The sequence below is a fragment of the Dipodomys spectabilis genome, unplaced genomic scaffold (genome assembly GCF_019054845.1).
Source record: "Dipodomys spectabilis isolate Male_0828 unplaced genomic scaffold, ASM1905484v1 ptg000126l, whole genome shotgun sequence".
NCBI lineage: Eukaryota > Metazoa > Chordata > Mammalia > Rodentia > Heteromyidae > Dipodomys > Dipodomys spectabilis.
The window spans coordinates 212,758-235,341 of record NW_024870803.1 but is presented as its reverse complement, the minus strand read 5'-3'; the positions used below and the strand labels follow the sequence as shown (position 1 = coordinate 235,341).

Below are 22,584 nucleotides of genomic sequence, written 5' to 3'. Positions count from 1 at the left end.
CCCACAAGGCAAGGGCTTTGCCTGTTCTGATCACAGCTGTATCTCCTATGGCTGAGCAGTGCTCGGCACGGGGTAGCTCCTTTGTGAGTATTTGTGAAAGGAGTAAATCAACGGGCATGGTGTAAAGGAGACTCAGAAGACCAGGTCGTCTGTACAGCGTTCACCCCTTGTTAGATACTGTTGAGCTGATCACTTACCATCTTGTATGCTCCAGTTCCTTCCAGATGTAGTATGAGGGGAATAACCTTCATTCTGCCAGTCTTGCTGGTCAGGATTAAATGAAAGCAAATGTTCAATGTTCTTTTTATAGCATATCACACAAACTTGAAGTAACTCCTAACTGTACTCTTTAAAAGGAGAGAGCATGGACAGCCCAGCTCGCTGAGGGCTGATGCGGGACTGTCCTCGGAGGACTTACACCAACACGGATGCTTGTTGGTGTTTAAACGCTTGGTTTTTGCCTGTCAGAATAGTAATGTGGGTCGCTGACTACAGAACTCATTAGTGAGTGTGGAGTCTTCCCGTATACTTTACAACCATTTGAATTAATTTTTTATTTCCACGAAGAATCAAGAATTATTCTACAGATTAATAATTCTGAAACAAAAAATTTGCATCTAAAATGATCAAGTGACCTAGTTACATAAGCAGCCTTTCTTCCTCCACCTTATTTGTTACCTTTGTATGATCTGAAGTGTGTTGGAGGTAGAAGGCTTGTGGTGAGGGAGTTCACCACAACAACCCTGTGAGGGAAAAGTGTGAACCTGCACTGGGCCGTCGAGGGGGAGACTGGTGTGGAGGCTCAGCAGCTGCTCTTCTGAAGAGGAAGAGGAGGAGGGTTGGGGGTCTTCACACTCCTGACCAGGGGGTCTGAAACTGAAGAGGAAAACGCAAGGGGCTGCTGGTCTATGAAGCAGAAAACAACTTCTTCACTGGTAAGTTTTCATTTGCCTGGGGATCCAGAAAGATAGTATTTCTTTGTAAATTTTACACTTTGTAGGCAAAAACCAATTATTGCAGTAGTTTGTATCATTGAGCCTCACATCCACTGAGCACACATTTATTTGGATTCGATCAATCAAGTGAGGAAGAGAAGAGACGGCCTGTGGCTGCGTCTCCTGTGAGCTGTCCTGTGAGCTGTACCGTCCTGCAGAGATTTCAGAGGAGTTATGGGATGGAATTTCAGCTGAGATGCTGTTCTCGGAGTGTGGGAGACAGGCAGATGCTTCCTCACATGGCAGGGAAGGGATAAGGGTCCAAGACTCAGGGTCTGTTTCAGACATTGAATACTGACCTTTAACTCCCTGTGCCCCAGGGGATGGTGGCCAGCATTGACCGAGAACTAGCGAATGGCCAATGCAAGGACGTTGGCATGGAGTCTATAAGCAGTGGCGACCTGTGGAGGAGCAGGCTTCTATTTCAGCCATAACTAGAAAGAAGAAATGCAGTTGCCACAAACCCAAGCAAGCGGGCACAGTTACACAGTGAATGGACGGAGGAGGGCTGGTGGTGGGGGACGTGGGGTGGGGCTGGAGGGGAGGGCAGGCATGCAGGGAGAGGCCAGGGCCAGGAGGGGAGGCTCCGCAGTGGCACACAGGGCTGAGGAAGAAGAGGGCCCGGGCTGGGGTGGCTCATGGGATGCTGTGGCCTGCCTGAGGCCAGCTGAGGGTCTGCTCGGGAGGACTCCTGGGCTCCCATTCATCAGAAGAAGTTCTCCAGATCACCTCATCTTCCAGGCGAAAGTGACAGGTGGGCGGCACTTCGCAGTGTGTCTGTGTCGCGGAGATGCTGTTTACATGGCCGTCGTGGTGTGTGCTAGAACCTTGCCTGTCTTCTATTAGGTGTCCTCACTTACCTGGAAATCTCTGACAGGCCGAGAAAGAGGAAATGAGCAGAAAAAGAGCCTCAGCCCCGAAAGTAGCTGCCACAGCCCTTGTCCTCTGCCCCGGGTGCCCCTGTCCCAGGGGACTCTCCCAGGTGCACTGTTAAATTCGCCAAATCTTATTTTAAGCACAGTTCCGATAAAGAGGATGATCTGGTTTCCTACCGCAGAGCAGAAAGCTAGAGACGGGAATGTGAACGACCGCAGTTACACACAGTAGAGGTGAGGAGGCCCGGTAGGCCCAGGGCTGCCGTCAAAGATAGCCACAGCAACGCGGTGCCGGGTTGTTCTGTGCGGTGGCCGCACCGGAGGTCTGCGCCTGTGAGGCCCCTTGCCCTCGGCGGTGGTCGAGCAGGACGGCAAGGTGGGCTGTAGTGTGGATTTTACTGGAGGCTGAGAACACACCAGACTTTATGGCGCAGGCAGGGATTGCCCAGATCTCACACTGTAGAATATTTACAGCAAAGACTATCCACCTCCTTTGAAGGCTAGCTAGGAAAGACTTCCTAAAGAACCAGCATTTGATTGGTCATTGATGTATTGCTCCACAAACCCAGTGCGTTAGGCAGAGTTCACAGGTGACAGGGCGAGAGGCAGACATCATAATCTGATGAGAACCGGGCATTGGTGGCTCATGCTTATCATCCTGGCTACTCAGGAGTCTGAGATATAAGGACCTTGGTTCAAAGCATGACCACCAAAAAGAGTCCATGAGATGCATCTCCAAAAAGCCAGAATAGAGGTGTGGCTCAAGTGGTAGGTCACCGGGCTTGAGAGAAAAAGCCAAGTGAGAGCGCTAAGTCCAGAGCTCCAGTACTGGCACAATAAAAATCAGATGAGGATTGTGTAGCCCGAAAGGGGGGGTGCCTACGTGACACTTGCTCCTGTGTGCTTTTGTAAATGTTCTCTTCGGTGAGGAGTGAGAAGCTGTGTCTGTGAAGAAAGAGGAAAGGGAATGAAGACAGAAGGCCGAGCAGGTGGCAGAAGAGCCTCACAATAAAGGTGAAGGGAGATGCTGGGTAGATGGGCAAGGCTGTACGGACAGCTAGGCAGGGGCGGGAGGCTGGCTGAGCAGGGCTTGCCCACAGCCCGTGGTGTAGAGGACCTGGAACTCCATGTGGGTGGCTTCTGAGCAACTTCTGCATCCCCCCCCGTCCCCGCCCTGCCCAGCCCAGCCCCATCTCCTCTGTGCCTCTGCGCCTCTGTGGGCTCGAGGCACAGGGAGCTCACCCCCTCATCCCCCACCGTCTTGCTGGCTGGTGGAGATTCAGGAGCTGCGAGGAGACCTAGCCTGAGCAGTTGGAGGGAGCCTTTGGGCCTGCTGCTCAGGCGTGGTTGACCGTACACCCCAAAGGAGCATGTGCAGTAGATATGCATGGGGTGGGGGCTTGGCTTCCTCTGCTGGCCTGTAGGCTCAGCCCCTATGTGCTGACACCGTGGAGGGCGATAGTGCGCAGCCTGGACTTCCTTCCCATGTCAAAACCTCGATCTGAAGGGATCTGGCCATGTTAGGTGGTGGCAGCCACGGAGTCGCTGAGCCATGAGCAGCTGCTGGCTGCTGGCTGCTGGGACAGCCGGTCCCCCCAGGCTGGGGCTCTGTCACCACCACTGGCCCTTCCCCTCAAACACATGGGGCTGAATCTGGGTCAGTGCGCCATGCAGTAGAGTCCCAGGCCTGTGCTTGATGATGGCCTCACGGGATAAAGGGAGGTTTTAAACACAATTTTTTATTGGCTGGTCCTGGGGCTTGAACTCATGGCTGAGCACTGTCCCTTAAGACTGTTATCTAAAGTGCATGCTCTTCCACTTGAGCCACAGCACCACTTTTGGTGAGTTAATTAGACATAAGAGGGTCACGGGCTTTTCTGCCTAGGCTGGACTTGAACCATGACCCTCAGATCTCAGCCTGCTCAGTTGTTAGGATTAGAGGCACCTGGCTCACTAGACAACAATTTATATGTGGACTTATCTGACACAACATCATTCTAGAAAAGTCTCCAGCTTAAAAAGAATGCATGGTTTTCATGTTTCTTTCTGGTTGATAAATAGACATTTTAGTAAGTCTAAAAATAGGTTTTTTTTTGGTCAGTCGTGGGGCTTGAACTCCCGGCCTGGGTGCTGTCCTTCAGCTCTTCAGCTCAAGGCAAGTGCTCTACCACTTGAGCCACAGCACCACTTCCAGTTTTCTGGTGGTTAATTGGAGATAAGAGTCTCAGGCTGGCTTTGAACCATAATCCTCAGATCTCAGCCTCCTGAGTAGCTAGGATTACAGGTGTGAGCCACCCAAGCCCAGCTAGTTTTTTTTTTAATGTGTGTTTAATCAAATGAATATGTAGAACCTGTAAGATAAACTGATTAACATCCACTGCTGAGCACTAGATGCAAAGAGGGCTTGGAGTCTCAGGCTTCAGGCGGGGAGAGAGACAGAGGACTTGAAGCTGGCAGGTTGCTCAATATCCCTTCCTGTCTGCATTGGGTGCACCTTGTAAGCTGGCCCCCTGGGCCCTGGGTCTGTGAGCTCGCCTGCTGTTCCTGTGTTCAATCACCCTCGTGGAATAGTTCTGTGATACTTTGAAGAAAGTCAGTTGCACTGAAAGCTGGATCGAGAGCCACTGAGAGTGATTTCCTGATTTCCTGAGCTATATTCATCTCAGTCCACACTGCCTCTGCTCTACTTCGATGGCCTAGGGTCTTTCCTGCTGTTTCCCATGTCTGCCTTGCAGGAAAAGCTCTAGTTCTAGTTCCCTGTTCTGCAACCCATAGCAAGGTATGGGGATGGCCAGGGCTGTCAACACTGGGCTCTGTGCCCAGCAGCGGGCATTGGTACCACCTGCAGCAGCCACACTGTTACTGAGCACATTGCTCATTGTACAAGCAGCCGGACTCCGCATGGAAAGCAGAAACTCCTTTCTTACACTTTGACCTTGCTGAACCACGACTGTCAGGTGGGCATAACCCATCAGGTGGTCATCATGCCTGTCAGTAGGCCGCAGGGAGGGCGGTACTTCCTCTAATTCCGGAGAGTGTGATAATCCTTCTTTCTTCTTGCACATCTTCTGGTCCAGGCTTTCCTTCCAGGTTGGCTGAGATCAAACCATCCTTTCCCCTCTCCAGACCCTTGTCATTGCTCATCTTCCCCTTGGCTTCCTGCCCACCTGGAGTTGACGCCGAGTGTCATGGCTTCTCCCTTCTCCTTTGCGTGAGCCCTTACCTGCAGGGTCACAGGGCATTGCTCCCTAATCCTAGATGAGATTGTCTCTGTGAGCCCCGGTGTGCCTAGCTGCCTCAGGCTTTCAGTGATCTCCACATCACAGGAAGCCCCTGGCACATGGGGAGACTTGGCCACCCAAACCTAACATCCAGACTGGAGAAGCAGCGGGAAGGTCAGCTGTCACAAGTGTTGCCCTTTTTCCCTCAGGTTAGGGTCGACTGCTGCTGTCCCCTCAGTGAGTCCAGGGCTGTCACCGGGGGCTAATGTTTCCTCTGACTAGCTGAGGGTGGATCATGAAGTCAGGACTCCAGGGCTGGAGACTGGAGAGGCTCAGGGGTGCACTTCCTGTCCTTTACCATTCCAGTGTGTCTCTCCCACATCCTCCACCCTCTCTGTCTCTCGCAGTCTCTGCCTCTCCATCCCGTGAGTCTCTGGAACTCCAGGTCTCTGCGTGTCCATCTCTGGCCTGGACCGGCACAACAACAAAACGTTTCTCATGCCTGCTGCCCTCTATAACTTTGTTCCTCTTTCTGTGTGTCTGGGAATTCTGACAGTATCTACAGCCGGGGTGGTGCTCTCTCCACATCTTCCTGAAGAGAACTTCCCCCTAGACACTCAGACAGTGCTTATTCTCAGATGTTGTGAGGTGGAGTGACCGGACACACAGGTCAGTCTTCTGTCCTCAGTCTCCCCTCCCTACATAGCTCTTTGAGCTCATTTCCCCCTTTCCTTCCCCACTAACCCAGCACTGGTTTTTGAATCACCTGAACTCTGTGTCATTTTTCCTAATGTTGACCTTGTCTCCATCAGCGCGGCCGGCCTGCTGGGCACCCACCTGCCCTCTGTGCCCGGGGGGAAGCTCTCTGTATCCATTCATTATTGTGCCTCCACTTAGGGATCTGTAATAAGAACCATGAAGTCGCTCTTGCCTCAAGCCCTCTGCAGACGGCTTCCAACCTGCGTGTTTGTCCTAAGTCATCCATGCAGAGGGGTTAACATAAAACCCCACTGACACTGGCCGTCGAATTGAAAGTCATGCTGGGAAGGCCAGGCATCTGCACTGACACACATGTGTGTGTGTAATTCCATGAACCTTAAATGAAGCTCACTTCTGTCCCCCCTGAGACAGAAAGTTGAGGGTTAAAGACACACAACTTGGATTGTGTCACTAGTGTTGTGGATTTGTGCCTCGGCTTCCTATGTGTTCCTGTAACTTTTCTTCTATGTGGAAATAACTGGATGAGAGACAAGTGTCCAGCCCCAAGTTCCCCATTTCTGTACAGAGAGGGATATCCATATCATTCTGATTTTCCCTCTGCTAGTTCCTGATCGAGTTTTCAAAATAAATGCCACTTCCTCAGTCTTATCCCAGAAACGGGGCTGGCACAGTGTGGCTTTGGGGCTTGGATCTCCGGGTTATTGGGTGATGGGATAGAGAGTTGCTTCATGTACCCAGGTTGCAGTCTCTTCTCCAATGATGGGGAGAGTCCTGGAGGTGCAGAGAATTCCTGTAAGCGTCAGAGTGCACGCGGGAGGGCATGCACGAGGGGGGGGGGCGCGGACAGGGGGGGCGCGGGGGGCACACACCCCCCCCCGGGCCGGCCCAGGTGCCCCCGTCAGGGCCTGGGACACCCTCCACCTGCTGCTCCACCCCACCCCATGTGTGTCTTCTGGGTCGCTCCTCTCCTGGTCTGTGCTAGTCTTCTCCAAGCGCCTCGTGGCTGGAGCGCCTCCTCCTCCAGGCTGCCTCCTCCTCCAGGCTGCCTCCTCCTCCGGGCTGCCTCCTCCTCCAGGCTGCCTGCCTCCTCCTCCGGGCTGCCTCCTCCTCCGGGCTGCCTCCTCCTCCGGGCTGCCTCCTCCTCCGGGCTGCCTCCAGGCCCCGCTCCCTGTGTGCCGCCACCTCCACCAGCTGCTATGCCCCGTGGCGCGTCCGTCCCGGTGTGCCTTCTCTCTTCATCATCACTCCTGGCCCTTTGCTCATACAAAGCCGTCCCAGATGGTCTGGAGGCTGCTCTCTCCTTCCAGAGCCCCAAACGCTCTCTTATCAGGGTCTGTGGTCCTACATTTATGCTTTGGCCTCCCCGCTGTCTAGATATCTTGAAGGCAGGAAGTAGGAGGTTACCGTCTAAGCAGCTCAGGTGTGCTGTTCTGCACGTAGGGAGTGCGTGTGAAAGCAGTTTGAACAGGCCAGGCAGGCTGGCTTTCTGATTATGTAGGACACTGCTCATTCTGGGGCACAGAGGACACCACGTCAAAGCTCCCCAAATTCATAGCTCTCCTAACTTGAAATCTTGTAAGATCTAGGCTAAGTGATGAACAGATTCCAATTCTACAAAATACATCTTTGTACTTCCTGAGGCATTTGTGTGTTTTTTTTAAGCAGCGCTGGTTATTTCTGAGATGGGTCTCACTTCCTGCCTGGGTGCAAACCCCAACCATGACCCATTGTAGTTGTTAGGACAGACACAGACCACTGAACCAAGCTGTTAATTGAGAAGGGAGCCTTGATGTATACCTGGGCTAACCCCAGACTGTGAGCACATGATCTCAGCCTCCCTAGTAGTGAGTATTGCAGGATTACAGTCCCTGGCAATAAGCCCGACACAATGTTTAACACACTTCCTCACGTCTGTGACAAGAATCAATACAATTGACCTTGGCCTTTGCTCTAAAGGAAGTTTCCAGGATAGATATTGCCCATATAGAATGCACCACTGTCTTCTGCATGGCTTGTCTTCTGTGTCCCTTACGGTGTCCATGTAGATGTTTGGCATGATCATAAATTTGAGGAGTTCATTATAAACTTGAGTGTGATCTGAGAAGAGCTTTGATACAGGGTATTTTCGGGTGAGATTAAAAACAAAATGAATCTGAGCTTTCTCGGGGTGATGTGTGGTTGGACTTTTCCCTTTACTTCAAGATTCAGAACGGATTATTGACCACAGTCACTCGACGCACCGCACATGCCGGGAAACCTCAGCGCAGCCTGGCGCAGCTGTTCAAACCCAAGGTGGCTGCCTTGGGGGTGGAGGGAGCCCCGCTGGAGGCGTCTGGGCCCCTCTCTGCCTGCCTCTGGCTCCTGGCTTCCAGGAGGGGAGGGGATGTAGGCCCGCCGTCCCAGCCCTCTTGTGTGGCAGTGTTTGCCGCCTGCCCGCGTGTCACGGAGAGGTTTAGTATTCTGGTTTTGGTCCTTAGCCAAGCCAAGTCTATTTTAGTTTAGTTTTCTCCGGCAGGCCATTTCCAGGACTGATGCGTTGTGAGAGGCTGCCTTTCTTATCGCCACATTGGCAGGAGGGGCCCTGGTAGAAAAGATGAGGTGGGCCTGGTGGGGCTCTGGCCTCCTGGGGGTCCTTGTCGCTTCCACCCAGCAAGGAGCGCAGCCCCTGGACATGGGAGGAGGGAGGGGCTGACGCAGGGCCGAGGGAGGAGTCCAGCTCTCCGCTCCTGGCTGCTCTGGGGAAAGGGCTGAGGGCTTCACAGAGAAGGGCCAGGGGCCAGAAAGTCACAGGCTGGGAGAGAGCAATGAGCAGGACTTCCACTGGAGGAGGGCCGGGCCAGCTTGTGGCCGCAGGTCTGCAGATGCCTCACCTCAGAGAAAGGCTCTGCGGGCTCAGGATGAAGATCAGGTACAGGAGGACACGCAGCTCTTGCGGGGCAGCTGGCAAGCGCCGGGCAGTGACCAGGCGTCCTGCTGAGACAGGCCGAGGCGCTGCCTTGCTAGCTGATTCCCAGGAGGCCGACCAGGGACCTTCCCCGTCTCCATGCTCACGCCTGGGGCCTGTAGAGCGGGAGGCGCTGAGTGGGGTCAAGGCCAGGCGAGCCGAGCTGTGGCTGAGCCTCCTGGCAGTGAAAGTGCCCCAGCCAGGCCCCGTCCACCTCGGCCCCCAGGCTCACGGGAAGCCTTCCGCATTTCCTGAGGCTGGTTTTGTGGCAGCCCAGGTGTGAACTACTTCACAATTGTGCCGTTTAGTGCCTTTTCTCATCCACAGTGAGCCCCGCCACCGCCTCTGAAGGCTGGGGTCCTACCCTCCCCTCTCACTTCATCAACACCCGGCACCTGGGCCTCCGGGGTGCAGCCCAGGGCCTCCGGGGTGCAGCCCAGGGCCTCCGGGGTGCAGCCCAGGCCCCGGCTGCTGTGTTTGGAGGGCCACGTCCTCCGGCGGCCCCAGCTGCCTCTCTCACAGCACGCTGGGTAGCAGCCTCCGTCAGCTGTGTTTCCTAAAGCAGAGGAGCGTGGCCTGGGGTCTGTGTCTTCCCCCTGGCTGCACACAGGAAGTGGCAGGACGGAACCCAAGCTCAGGGCCGGGCCCCGGCCTCCAGGGCCAGTCCAGCCTCTGCAGGAGGCTCACAAGGAGTCCTCACCCCCCGGAAGATGCAGTTTGTCCAGGATCCCCACCACAAATGGGAAACCCAAAGCCAAGGTCTCCTCAGGCGCTCACATTGCTCCTGCTTTGCTGTGGATTCTAGGAGACAGGCTCTATCTTCCTGTGATCAGCTTGTGACAATGGGACACACATGGTTAACCATTTGCGTCTGAGGAGATAGGCGTTGCTCTTAAGTAGGAAGTGGTAATTCAGCAGCTTTGGCCGTTCTTGCCTCTCATTGCTCTGCTTCAAGCTCATCAGGCTGGGAGAATGGTCCTCGTGCTGGCCGTCTGAGAGCCTGGCTTACCCCCGAGGGGCCAGACCACCGAGGTGACTTCAAACCAGCACGTCGGAGGTGAGTGGGCCCAGGCCCCCCACTCAGTAGATGTCAGGGTACAGGTGTGCTGTGCTTGGGACCCCGCCCAGTAGACATCAGGATGCAGGTGTGGGGTGCTTGGTCCCCTACTTGGTAGGCAGTGGGGTGCAGGTGTGGTGTGCTGGGTCCCCCACTCAGTAGACATTGGGGTGCAGGTGTGGGTGCTTGGGTCCCCCCTCGGTAGGCAGTGGGGTGCAGGTGTGTCAGCTCTGCTTGTGTCTAACTGGACTCTTTCCTCCTCTAAGCAGGGTCCTGCGGCTTTGGGGCAGGGGTGTGTGTTTCAGAAGCTGCTTCTCCCAGGCAAGGGGTGTGTCCTCAGGGTCGCTCAGGAGAGCCAGGGCAGTGGGCCAGTGCTGCTTTCGTGTGTGGAGACAGGCCTGGGGACGTGTGCAGCCAAGCTTGGGACCTCCGAGGCGCACCCCAGCCCTAGAAATGCAGGATTCACTTAACCAGCCACCCTCTGGGGTTTTGGAGAACTAAGGAGTGTTTAGGGCAGGCAGTGCGGGGTTCGCTCAGTGCAGGCCGCTGCAGGAGCTCTCAGAGCCTTACGTCAGGAACACAGGGGCTGCGGATCCTGATCAGAGCCGGCCGTAGAAGCAAAGCTCTGAGAAGACTGTGAGCATGAAGCCAACAGCCAGGACCATAGAGTGCGGGCCAACACTGAGCCCTGGTCACCTTCACTCCAGGCCCGGGAGCAGTGGGAGACCAACAGGGTGGAGACTGGTCCCACAAGGACAGAACAGAACGCAATGCTTGAATTAAGCTACTCTTGAAGTGGTTAAAATTTAATTTCTGCACATTAAAACACACACACACACACACACAACAACAACAGCTGGGTGCTGGTGGCTCAGGCCTGTCATCCTAGCTACTCAGGAGGCTGAGATCTGAGGATCAGGGTTCAAAGGCAGACTGGGCAGAAAAAATCTGTGAGATTCTTTTTTGTTTTCAGTCATGGGGCTTGAACTCTAGGCCTGAACGCTGTCCCTCAGCTCTTCAGCTCAAGGCTAGTGCTCTACCACTTGAGCCACAGCGCCACTTCTGGTTTTCTGGTGGTTTATTGGAGATAAGAGTTTCACAGACTTTCCTGCCCAGGCTGGCTTTGAACCGCAACCCTCAGATCTCCCTCCTGAGTAGCTAGGATTACAGGCGTGAGTCACGGGCGCCGGGATGTCTGTGGGATTCTTATCTCCAATTATCCAGGAGAAAAACAGAAGTGGCTTTGTAGCTCAAGTGGTAGAACGCTGGCTTTGAGCTGAAGAGCTCAGGGACAGACCCCAGGCCCAGAGTTCAAGCCCCACAACTGACAAAAAAAGAAAGAAAGGAAGGAAGGAAGAAAGAAAGAAAGAAAGGAAGGAAGAAAGGAAGGAAGGAAGGAAGAAAGACAGAAAGAAAGAAAGACAGAAAGAAAGAGAGAAAGACAGAAAGAAAGACAGAAAGAAAGAGAGAAAGACAGAAAGAAAGAAAGAAAATATAACTGGGCGTGGTAGCACAGGCCTGCAATCTCAGCACTCAGGAGACTAAGACAGGACAGGCTGATAGAGACTGTGCCAGTGAGTTAAAAGCCAGCCTCCTCGATATTGCCAGGTCCTGCTCTAAAAAATAAATAAAAGAAAGAGAAAGTGAGTTTTCAAACTAGTGGAAAGAACCAAAATACACATGCACACAGACACTCAGACACACACACATACCCCGATAAGCAAATTGCTGGAAAAAACCTTAACCACCCCAGTCAAAAGCAGAAGGAAGCTGGACTAGTTTCAGCTCCACTGACATTCATAAAAACTCCCAAAGGCAGTTTATCTGTGATTCACATGAACTTAGAACACATATGTATTGGAAACCTACCACTGGAATACGAAAACTGTTGTGGAAAGGCATCGTGGATTCCTGGTGGAAGGAAGGTGGAGGGGAGGATGGCAGGATGGAGGGAAGGTGGAAGGGTGGCAGGCAGGATGGAGGGAAGGTGGAGGGGTGGCAGGCAGGATGGAGGGAAGGAAGGTGGAGGGGTGGCAGGCAGGATGGAGGGAAGGAAGGTGGAGGGGTGGCAGGCAGGATGGAGGGAAGGTGGAGGATGGCAGGATGGAGGGAAGGTGGAGGATGGCAGGATGGAGGGAAGGAAGGTGGAAGGGTGGCAGGCAGGATGGAGGGAAGGTGGAGGGGTGGCAGGCAGGATGGAGGGAAGGAAGGTGGAGGGGTGGCAGGCAGGATGGAGGGAAGGAAGGTGGAGGGGTGGCAGGCAGGATGGAGGGAAGGTGGAGGATGGCAGGATGGAGGGAAGGAAGGTGGAGGATGGCAGGCAGGATGGAGGGAAGGTGGAGGATGGCAGGATGGAGGGAAGGAAGGTGGAGGGGTGGCAGGCAGGATGGAGGGAAGGTGGAGGATGGCAGGATGGAGGGAAGGAAGGTGGAGGATGGCAGGCAGGATGGAGGGAAGGTGGAGGATGGCAGGATGGAGGGAAGGAAGGTGGAGGGGTGGCAGGCAGGATGGAGGGAAGGTGGAGGATGGCAGGATGGAGGGAAGGAAGGTGGAGGATGGCAGGATGGAGGGAGGTGGAGGATGGCAGGATGGAGGGAGGGAAGGTGGAGGATGGCAGGCAGGATGGAGGGAAGGAAGGTGGAGGGGTGGCAGGCAGGATGGAGGAAGGTGGAGGGGTGGCAGGCAGGATGGAGGGAAGGAAGGTGGAGGGGTGGCAGGCAGGATGGAGGGAAGGTGGAGGATGGCAGGATGGAGGGAAGGAAGGTGGAGGATGGCAGGCAGGACATGGAGAGTGACATGGTTGCAGGCTCCGGTGAGCTGTCTCTTCCCATCTGTAAACAGGTGCAGGGTCTGCCCAAGGGATGTGAGGTAGTGCCTGAGTGCACAGCATAGGACTAGAGCTTAGTTCCACCCATGCACGATTTGTATACACACATGCAGGTCTATTTGTAGGCATCAAAACCTATGCATTGACTCTACATACATACACACATACATACATATATGGATTCATGCATGCATACACACATGCACACATATACACAGTTGCATAGACATCCATGCACACACCACTGATATACACCTATATAACAACCCATATGCACACATGCATACAAAAGAGACATGTGCATGTGTACGCAGCACACTTATGCACACACAGTCATCATGTGCACGTGTGCGCAGCACACTTATGCACACACTCATCATGTGCACATGTGCGCAGCACACTTATGCACACACACTCATCATGTGCACATGTGCGCAGGACACTTATGCACACACACTCATCATGTGCACGTGAGCCCGGCACACTTATGCACACACACTCATCATGTGCACATGTGCGCAGCACACTTATGCACACACACTCATCATGTGCACGTGAGCCCGGCACACTTATGCACACACACTCATCATGTGCACATGTGCGCAGCACACTTATGCACACACACTCATCATGTGCACGTGTGCGCAGCACACTTATGCACACACACTCATCATGTGCACGTGTGCGCAGCACACTTATGCACACACACTCATCATGTGCACGTGTGCGCAGCACACATGCACACACACTCATCATGTGCACGTGTGCGCAGCACACTTATGCACACACACTCATCATGTGCACGTGTGCGCAGCACACTTATGCACACACACTCATCATGTGCACGTGTGCGCAGCACACATGCACACACACTCATCATGTGCACGTGTGCGCAGCACACTTATGCACACACACTCATCATGTGCACGTGTGCGCAGCACACTTATGCACACACACTCATCATGTGCACGTGTGCGCAGCACACATGCACACACACTCATCATGTGCACGTGTGCGCAGCACACTTATGCACACACACTCATCATGTGCACGTGTGCGCAGCACACATGCACACACACTCATCATGTGCACGTGTGCGCAGCACACATGCACACACACTCATCATGTGCACGTGTGCACAGCACACATGCACACACACTCATCATGTGCACGTGAGCGCAGGACACTTATGCACACACACTTATCATGTACACGTGTGTGCAGCACAGTTATATACACACACTCATCATGTACACATGTGCATAGCACACATTCACACACACTCATGTGCACGTGAGCGCAGGACACTTATGCACACACACTCATCATGTGCATGTGTGCGCAGGATACTTATGCACACACACTCATCATGTGCATGTGTGCGCAGGATACTTATGCACACACTCATCATGTGCATGTGTGCACAGGACACTTATGCACGCACACATCGTGTGCACATGTGCACACGACACTTATTCACACACACACCATGTGCATGTGTGCACACGACACTTATGCACACACACATCATGTGCATGTGTGCACACGACACTTATGCACACACACATCATGTGCATGTGTGCGCAGGACACTTATGCACACACACATCATGTGCATGTGTGCACAGGACACTTGTGCACACTCATGTGCACGTGTGCGCAGGACACTTATGCACACACTCATATAGTTTTTTTGCCCCTTGCCTTGCAAGGCCCAAAGAAAACACAAGCTAAAAATCTGGCTTTGTTTTGGTCAGCCATGGGGCTTGAACTCATGTCCTAGGCGCTATCCCTGAGCTTTCCTGCTCAAGGCTATATCTCTGCTGCTTTGAGTCACAGTGTCACTTCCAGTTTTCTGGAGGTTACTTGGAGATAAGAATCTCCCAGGGACTTTCCTGCCTCAGCTGGCTTTGAACCATGATTCTCAGGTCTTCACCTCCTAAGTAGTTAAGATAACAGGCATGAGCCACCAGCACCTGGCAAAATCTTCTGATTTAGTTGAACAAACTGTTAAGCTTTGCATCACATGTTTTTGCACTGCAATTTTAGTGCAGTGTTTTCTCACTGATAGTATTCTGATAAATATTCCTGGTATTTCCCCCTCTGTCCCTCCTCAGGTAAAACCTGGGTGAGAGGCACGCAGTGCTGCCACTGTTTCAGTAATCTCTCTCTCCCCCTCTCCCCCTCTCCCCCGCTCCCCCTCTCCTTTTTCCCCCCTCCCCCTCTCTCCCTCCCCTCTCCCCTTCCCTCTCCTCTCTCCCCCTCTCCCCCTCTTCTCCCCTCCCCCTCTTCCCCCCTCCCCCTCTCCCCCTCTCCTTCTTCCTCCCTCCCCCTCTCTCCCTCCCCTCTCCCCTTCCCTCTCCTCTCTCTCCCTCTCCCCCCTCCCCCTCTCCCCCTCTCCCCCGCTCCCCCTCTCCTTCTTCCCCCCTCCCCCTCTCTCCTTCCCCTCTCCCCTTCCCTCTCCTCTCTCCCCCTCTCCCCCCTCCCCCTCTTCCTCCCTCCCCCTCTTCCCCCCTCCCCCTCTCCCCCTCTCCTTCTTCCCCCCTCCCCCTCTCTCCCTTCCCTCTCCCCTTCCCTCTCCTCCTCTCCCCCTCCCCCTCTCCCCCTCTTCCTCCCTCTCCCTCTTCCCCCCTCCCCCTCTCCCCCTCTCCTTCTTCCCCCCTCCCCCTCTCTCCCCTCCCCCTCTCCCCCTCTTCCTCCCTCCCCCTCTTCCCCCCTCCCCCGCTCCCCCTCTCCTTCTTCCCCCCTCCCCCTCTCTCCTTCCCCTCTCCCCTTCCCTCTCCTCTCTCCCCCTCTCCCCCCTCCCCCTCTCCCCCTCTTCCTCCCTCCCCCTCTCCCCCTCTCCCCCTCTCTCCCTCTCCCCCGCTCCCCCTCTCCTTCTTCCCCCCTCCCCCCCTCTCCTTCCCCTCTCCCCTTCCCTCTCCTCTCTCCCCCTCTCCCCCCTCCCCCTCTCCCCCTCTTCCTCCCTCCCCCTCTCCCCCTCTCCCCCTCTCCTTCTTCCTCTCTCCCCCTCTCTCCCTCCCCTCTCCCCTTCCCTCTCCTCTCTCCCTCCCCTTTCCCCCCTCCCTCCTCTCTCCTCTGTACTATCTCTCTCCCCCTCCCCCTTCCCTCCCCCTCCCCCTCCCTCCCTCTCCCTCTTTCCCTGACCACTCTTGGTCCCTCTCTGAGCTTTTCCTTGGCTATCTGGAACCAGCGAAAGTGCTGGCTGCCTGTTTCAATGACGTGCACGCAGCTGCTCTTTCTCTCTGGATGAATTAACCCATTAGCTGCTACTTCCTGAGACACTTCCTTTTGCTTATCATTCTAAACCATGTCCTTGTGCACAAAGGTTGAAGCTAACTTTTTATATTGTGTAAAAATGTGACTGTAGAAATGAGTTTTTCCCAAGGTAGCACTTGCTTTTCCTGTGCGGCGTGGCATAGAAGGGTAGCAGGGGTGACTCAGCCCTGGGAGGCCCCTGCCCCTGGGTGGGCCCTCAGCCCTGGGAGGCCCCTGCCCCTGGGTGGGCCCTCAGCCCTGGGGAGGTCCGCCTGTACCTCCGGACCTCAGGTGCTTCATCTGGTAGGGTGGTCTGTGGATGTAGTTTCAAACCTTCCACGCAGAAGCCATGGAAAATCTTACTTAACCATTAGTTGCTTCTGAAAAAAAGGCAGAGACGCCACTCAAGGCTGTGTCTGCACAGAAGCTGGTTTTGAGCTAGCGAGTGTCTACTAAGGGAGGAGGGTGGGCAGGAGGAGGGATTGGGGCCTGGGGCCTTTGACACAGTTTCTGAGCACTGTGCAGTGTGTACAAACACTGTTTTAAAGGCCCCAACACGAACCCGCTCTGTCCCAGGGGCCACCCCCACAGCCCCTAACAGAATCTGGGGCGGATGCAGAGCCGTGCTGGTGCATGGCACATTCTGTGGAAAGCCTTGAGTGACAGGGACGCACAGAGTACTTGGTTCTCGTAGCTGCTTTGGGCTTGTGCCAAGTCAGGCCCCGTGTGGAGCTTCGCGCCTGCCTGTGAGCGCCGTGCCCTGCCTCTGCCCACCGTCTCCCTCTGGCGCTCCACGTACACCTGGTCGAAGGGGTCTGCCCACCCCAGATTCAACCAGGCCTGACCCTTCCGCACCCTCTCCTGTTGATGCACAGGTCCAACGCTCCCTAACACTGGCCCAAAACCCACCATTTACGCTCTACTTGCTGAGCAGAGCCCTGATTTTTGGGGGGATTCGAAGCCCCTCTTCCCAAAGACAATCCTTTGGGGCCATGGGTGATATTCTTTCCAGCCAAAGCTTCTCTCGGCAGGAACACAACGCCAGCCCCGATGTAGGCGCTAGCCCGCTGGCAGGACTCACCTGTTGGCAGGCTGTTCGCTCTGACTGCATTTGGTGGTCTTTCCCATGCAGCAACCAAGCTGGAGCCGCAGTGCGGGGCTAGTGCTCACCTCATTCTGAGCTTGGTAGTGCTGATGCTGTAGCCTCAAAGTTAAACATCTGTTCTTACTTACTTATTCATTTATTCTTGTGCCAGGCCTGGGGCTTGAACACAGGCTCTGGCCACTGTCCCTGAGCTTTTGTGCATAACGTTAGAATCCTACCACTTGGGCCACAGTGCCACTTCTGGTCTTTTTGGTGATTAATTGGAGGCAAGAGTCTCATGGACTTTACTGCCCGGGCTGGCTTTGAACCACGACTCTCAGATCTCAGCCTGCTGAATAGGATTATAGGCGTGAGCCACCGGTGCCCAGCTCAACACCTGTTAACATTAACATCTGCATTTACTCTGCCCCCATTGCTCCCATAAAGTTGGCAGCTCACAGCACAGATTCCTTTCAGTCTGGTAGATCAGTGTTCGCACCCAGGCTCAGGGCTGGCAGGTGCGGGGATGGCAACCATAGTCCTTTCTCTGCCTTCCAGAACACGGTCTGACTCCCTGCTCAGCACAGCGGATCTGCTTTTAAATCTGAAATCATAACAGATCAAGGTGGAGGAGAGCGAGATGAGGCCATGTTCGGTCCCTCTCTTGCCGATGGTCGAGGTGTGCCGTAGGACAGGCGTGCCAGTCTTGCGAACTTTCTTCCAAATAAGAGGCTTAAAACGTCTGTTCTTGCCAGGCTTTGTACCTGTGGAGTTAACGATTTAAATTCGAGTGTGGGATCCTTGATTTCCTCAATTGAATTTTACCATTTTAGCCCTCACCCGCTGTGTGGTTCTGTCCAGAGGCTGATGCCTTTCATTCTGTCCCCCAGCTGATTAATGATCCTTTTGGTTCTGGACACCTTTAGCCTTGGAGAACTTGCCGCTCCTTTTTGGCCTGATTACTGACAGAGACAGGGAGCAGGGCTTTGCTGAGATGGAGACGGGGTGCTGCCAGGAAGGTCTGCCACAGCTGCGTGTGAGCGGGGCACCGCGTGTGAGCAGGTGTGCAAGCAGGGTGGCGTGTGTGAACAGGTGTGTGAGTGGGGCTCTGCATGTGAGCTGGTGTGCGAGCAGGGTGGTGTGTGTGAACAGGTGTGTGAGCGGGTATGCGAGCGGGCGTGTGAGTGGGGCGCTGTGTGTGAGTGGGTGTGCGAGCAGGGTGGCGCGTGTGAGCAGGTGTGTGAGCGGGGTGCTGTGTGTGAGCGGGTGTGCGAGCAGGGTGGTGTGTGTGAACAGGTGTGTGAGCGGTTGTGTGAGTGGGCGTGTGAGTGGGGTGCTGTGTGTGAGCGGGTGTGTGAGCAGGGTGGCGCGTGTGAGCAGGTGTGTGAGTGGGCGTGTGAGTGGGGTGCTGCGTGTGAGCGGGTGTGCAAGCAGGGTGGTGTGTGTGAACAGGTGTGTGAGCGGGCATGTGAGTGGGGTGCTGCGTGTGAGCGGGGCTCTGGTGTGAGCGGGTGTGCGAGCAGGGTGGCGTGTGTGAGCAGGTGTGTGAGTGGGCGTGTGAGTGGGGTGCTGCGTGTGAGCGGGTGTGCGAGCAGGGTGGTGTGTGAGCGGGCGTGTGAGCGGGGCTCTGCGTGTGAGCGGGTGTGCGAGCAGGGTGGCGCGTGTGAGCAGAGCCCCGCGGGCCGTGTCGCACCATCCAGGCCGTGCACACACCATTCGCTGCACATCTGGTAAGCCAGTGACCTCGCACCTCGGTGGTAGTTCCACATCCTGAGCACTTTCAGATTTCAGATTCAGTCACAGATTTGCAACGTCTGCCACACTTCCCCAATCTGCCGATGGGCTCCAGGCAGTCGAGGGTTGGGGACCGACCTGCAGCGTGCGGTGCCCTGGGCACACGGCGTCTGTGCCAGGTCCCCACACTCACGGCACACTTCAGTCCCTGCGGGGGTCGATGCCGGCCCGGACTCCTCTTCCCTGAAGATCAGCTTCCATGTCTTCTCTGCACCTCTGCCCTCTGGACTTCACTGGTCTCATTTGCCAGACTTGAGCAACCTAATCTCAACCCTCTCTCTCTCTCTCTCTCTCTCTCTAATATATATATACATATACACATATATGTGTGTGTGTGTTACACACACACACACATATATTGACAGTCCTGGGTCTTGAACTCAGGGCCTGGGTGCTGTCCCTAAGCTTCTTTTGCTCAAGGCTAGCACTCTACCACTTGAACCACAGCGCCACTTCCAGCTTTTTCTGTGTATGTGGTACTGAGGAATTGAACCCAGAGCTTCATGCATGCTGATCAAACACTCTACCACTAAACCACATTCCCAGCCCTCTGAGTATTTTTGCCATTGTTTTTTGTTTGTTTGTTTGTTTTTGGTCGGTTGTGGGGCTTGAACTCTGGGCCTGGGCACTGTCCCTGCGCTCTTCAGCTCAAGGCGAGTGCTCTACCTCTTGAGCCACAGCACCACTTCCCCCTCTGAGTATTTTTGAGATGATGTTTGCGAGGGATAGAAGGACGCAGGAGCGAGCTAAGGATCACTGCTCTCCCGCTTAGCCTGTGTGGCCAGTCGTTGAGACGTAGCTTGTGTTGGGCAGCGCTTAGGGACGTGTCAGGTCACAGCGTGTGCGGGGTGCAGCACTGTGTCGTGCCCCACACGCGATGCTGGTAGCCTGGGCGCGGAGTAAGTCAGGTGGGAGGTTGGGGGCAGTGAGTCAGGGTCAGCAGCAGTGGCCCCCGGCAGCTGATGGAAGGCAAGAAGACTCATATTGCAAAACCAAATGGAACAAAGAGGTGTTTCTGAAAATATCATATGATCCCCGAGAGTTCCCGAAACCTTCCACTAAAGAACAGCTCAGGGCTGTGTGTCCTACAGATTCTGTGAGTCCCAATCCGCTCGGTGAACTATGTCTGCACCTGCCTGCTGGAGGAACACTGGTTTAGGAATGCTTAAATCTCCCAAGGAAGCAGATTCTGTTTTGACTTGGTGGGGCCCCTTGAATGTGCCAGGGGCATTGACGGTGTGGAGGTGAGCCCACTGGGGCCGTGCGCGTGACAGGGAAGGCTGCTGTCTCAGGAGTGCACGGCGCGCGAGGCCGTGGGTGCTGTGCGTGGTTTGTTGGCTCCTCAAGAATCGCGCCAAAGACAGCGCTTCCGGCCTCCCCTCGCAGTGGGGAGGCATCGCTACCTTTGGTCCTCAGCCCACTGGAGGGCACGGAAGCATCTCCTTAGAAGCTTCACCACCGCACCCCTCTGCCTTCACAAGGCCGACCCTCACAGCTTGTCTCTCCAGGCTGATAGTTGCAATTCAAGGCCGGGAATTTGTGTCCAGGACTCTCTCTGTGTGGTGACTCAGGTGCCAGCAGGCCACTCATGCAACTTCCTTACAAGGGTACACACGGTCTTTGTGGTACAAATGGTGGTTTGGGCAGGCTGAAGCCTTGGAGCTTAGGAGTAAACCATCTTTCTTATTGAGAGCCCTGGTGCTTAGCCACAACCTTAAGTTTCTCAGTATCTGGCATGATGCAGGGTTACACCAACCAATGAGTTCATGTCGTTTCTCCTAAGAGAAATCACTGGTGCCTGGGGTGGGGCTGCACAGAGCGTGCGTTTCTGTCTGCAGTTCTACTTTGAGAGATTTTGGCCCAGTAGAATCTCGCTGTACGTACTCACCCTGAGTTTTTGTGTTGATCAAAACCTACTGTTTTTCTAATATGTGTGTGTGAGCCGTGCACCGTGGTTTATGGAGCTTTGCACGCGACCACGGTGGACTCATCATGTGACAGAAAAACCTACGATGTGTTCTCCCTGGGCTGTGCAGAGAGCCCGGGAAGCCTGTCCTCAGTGTGTGTCCAGCGGGACGCTGTTCTGGGGCCGCCCCGGGACACGGCTGTGACTGCAGCCATTTGCTTTCTCCCCTCCTCAGCTTCCTCTCTGAGCGGCCATCATCTCTGCTGCTGAGCCGTGAGGTGGACCCATTTGCTTCCCTTCGGGCCCCAGGCTGCCTCTCCTGCCCACAGCCTGCACCGCCATGAGCGAGGTGAGAGCCTGCTTTGTTCTGGGTACAGGGTCTGAGTTCAGTTCATTGTGGCCACGGACGGTGGGCTGTAGCGCACTCTTCCTTTGCTTTTCAGGAACTGCTGAGCTCTCTGGATCCTTACGAGTCACTGGATGATTACTCTGAGTCCAACAGCACGAGTGCCAGCGGTTATCCAAGTGACTACCTGCCGCCCTCCCCGTGCTCGCTGAGGGGCGTCAGGCAGTTCTCCCGCGTGTTCGTGCCCGTGGCCTACTCGCTGGTGTGCGCCTTCGGCCTCCTGGGCAATGTGCTGGTGGTGCTCACCTTCGCCTTTTACAAGAAGGCCAAGTCCATGACGGACATCTACCTCCTGAACATGGCCATCGCGGATGCCCTCTTCGTCCTCACGCTTCCCTTCTGGGCAGTCAGCCACGCCGCCGGCGCGTGGGTTTTCAGCAACGCGCTGTGCAAACTGCTGAAGGGGATCTACGCTGTCAACTTCCACTGCGGCATGCTGCTGCTGGCCTGCGTCAGCCTGGACCGCTACGTGGCCATCGTGCAGGCCACCAGCTCCTTCCGCCTCCGGGCCTGGACCCTGACGCACAGCCGGAGAATCTGCTCCATGGTGTGGGCGCTGTCCCTCCTCATCTCCACCTCGACCTTCGCCCTCAACCGGAAGTACAAGATCCAGGGCCAGCAGGTGTGCGAGGCCAAGTACCCGTCCTTCTCGGAGCCCGTCACGTGGAAGCTGCTGGGGCTGGGGCTCGAGCTGCTCTTCGGCTTCTTCGTCCCCTTCGTGTCCATGCTGTTCTGCTACGCGCTCATCGTCAGGACCTTGCTGCAGGCTCAGAACGCAAAGCGGCACCGCGCCATCCGCGTGGTCATAGCCGTGGTGCTGGTGTTCCTCGTGTGCCAGATTCCTCACAACGCCGTCCTGCTGGTGACCGCCGCCCACCTGGGCAGCATGGACAAAGTGTGCCACAGCGAGAAGCTCCTGGGCTACGTCAGGACCGTCACCGAGGTCCTGGCCTTCCTCCACTGCTGCCTCAACCCCGTGCTCTACGCCTTCGTCGGCCAGAGGTTTCGGAGCTACTTCCTGAAGATCATGAAGGACGCGTGGTGTGTGCGGAGGAGGGCCGCATCGCGCCTCTCCTGCGCCCGCATCCACTCGGAGAGCTGCGCCTCCAGGCAGACCAGCGAGGCCGTGGACGACAACGCCTCATCCTTTACTATGTGAGCCCGGAGAGTCACGCGGTGCCCTGCAGCACCTTTACTGTGTGAGCCCGGAGAGTCACGCGGTGCCCTGCAGCACCTTTACTGTGTGAGCCCGGAGAGTCACGCGGTGCCCTGCAGCACCTATGGGACTTATCAATAGGTGTCTGGCGGTGGGGGGGGGGAGAAGAAAAGAAAAGACATGGCTCAACATGCACAGGAGTTCTGGAAATTAAGCATAACCCGCCTCGGCCTCCCTGTGCTAGCGTGCTTAGTGAGAAGTGTTGTGGTCCCGGAGACTCATGGGCCTTTGTCCCACCAAACAGGACCTGGGAAAGGTGCAGTTCATGTGAATTTAAACATT

The 22,584-nt window shown here is 55.3% G+C and overlaps 1 protein-coding gene across 4 annotated transcripts; it reads left to right on the top strand.

Annotated features, from left to right (window-relative positions):
• Nucleotides 1-737: 737 nt before the first annotated feature.
• On the top strand, nucleotides 738-22,373 carry Ccr6 (C-C motif chemokine receptor 6). Of its 4 annotated transcripts, XM_042689715.1 has the most exons (4): nucleotides 738-935; nucleotides 2,800-2,884; nucleotides 20,916-21,029; nucleotides 21,124-22,373. In XM_042689715.1, exons 3-4 carry the CDS (start codon nucleotides 21,021-21,023, stop codon nucleotides 22,243-22,245), a joined length of 1,131 nt encoding a protein of 376 aa, XP_042545649.1. In that variant the 5' UTR covers nucleotides 738-935; nucleotides 2,800-2,884; nucleotides 20,916-21,020; the 3' UTR covers nucleotides 22,246-22,373. The 4 variants fall into 4 exon arrangements, with proteins under 4 accessions (XP_042545649.1, XP_042545648.1, XP_042545647.1 ...); XM_042689714.1 differs by lacking the exon at nucleotides 2,800-2,884; XM_042689713.1 differs by lacking the exon at nucleotides 738-935 and having other exon boundaries at nucleotides 2,759-2,884.
• Nucleotides 22,374-22,584: the final 211 nt, after the last annotated feature.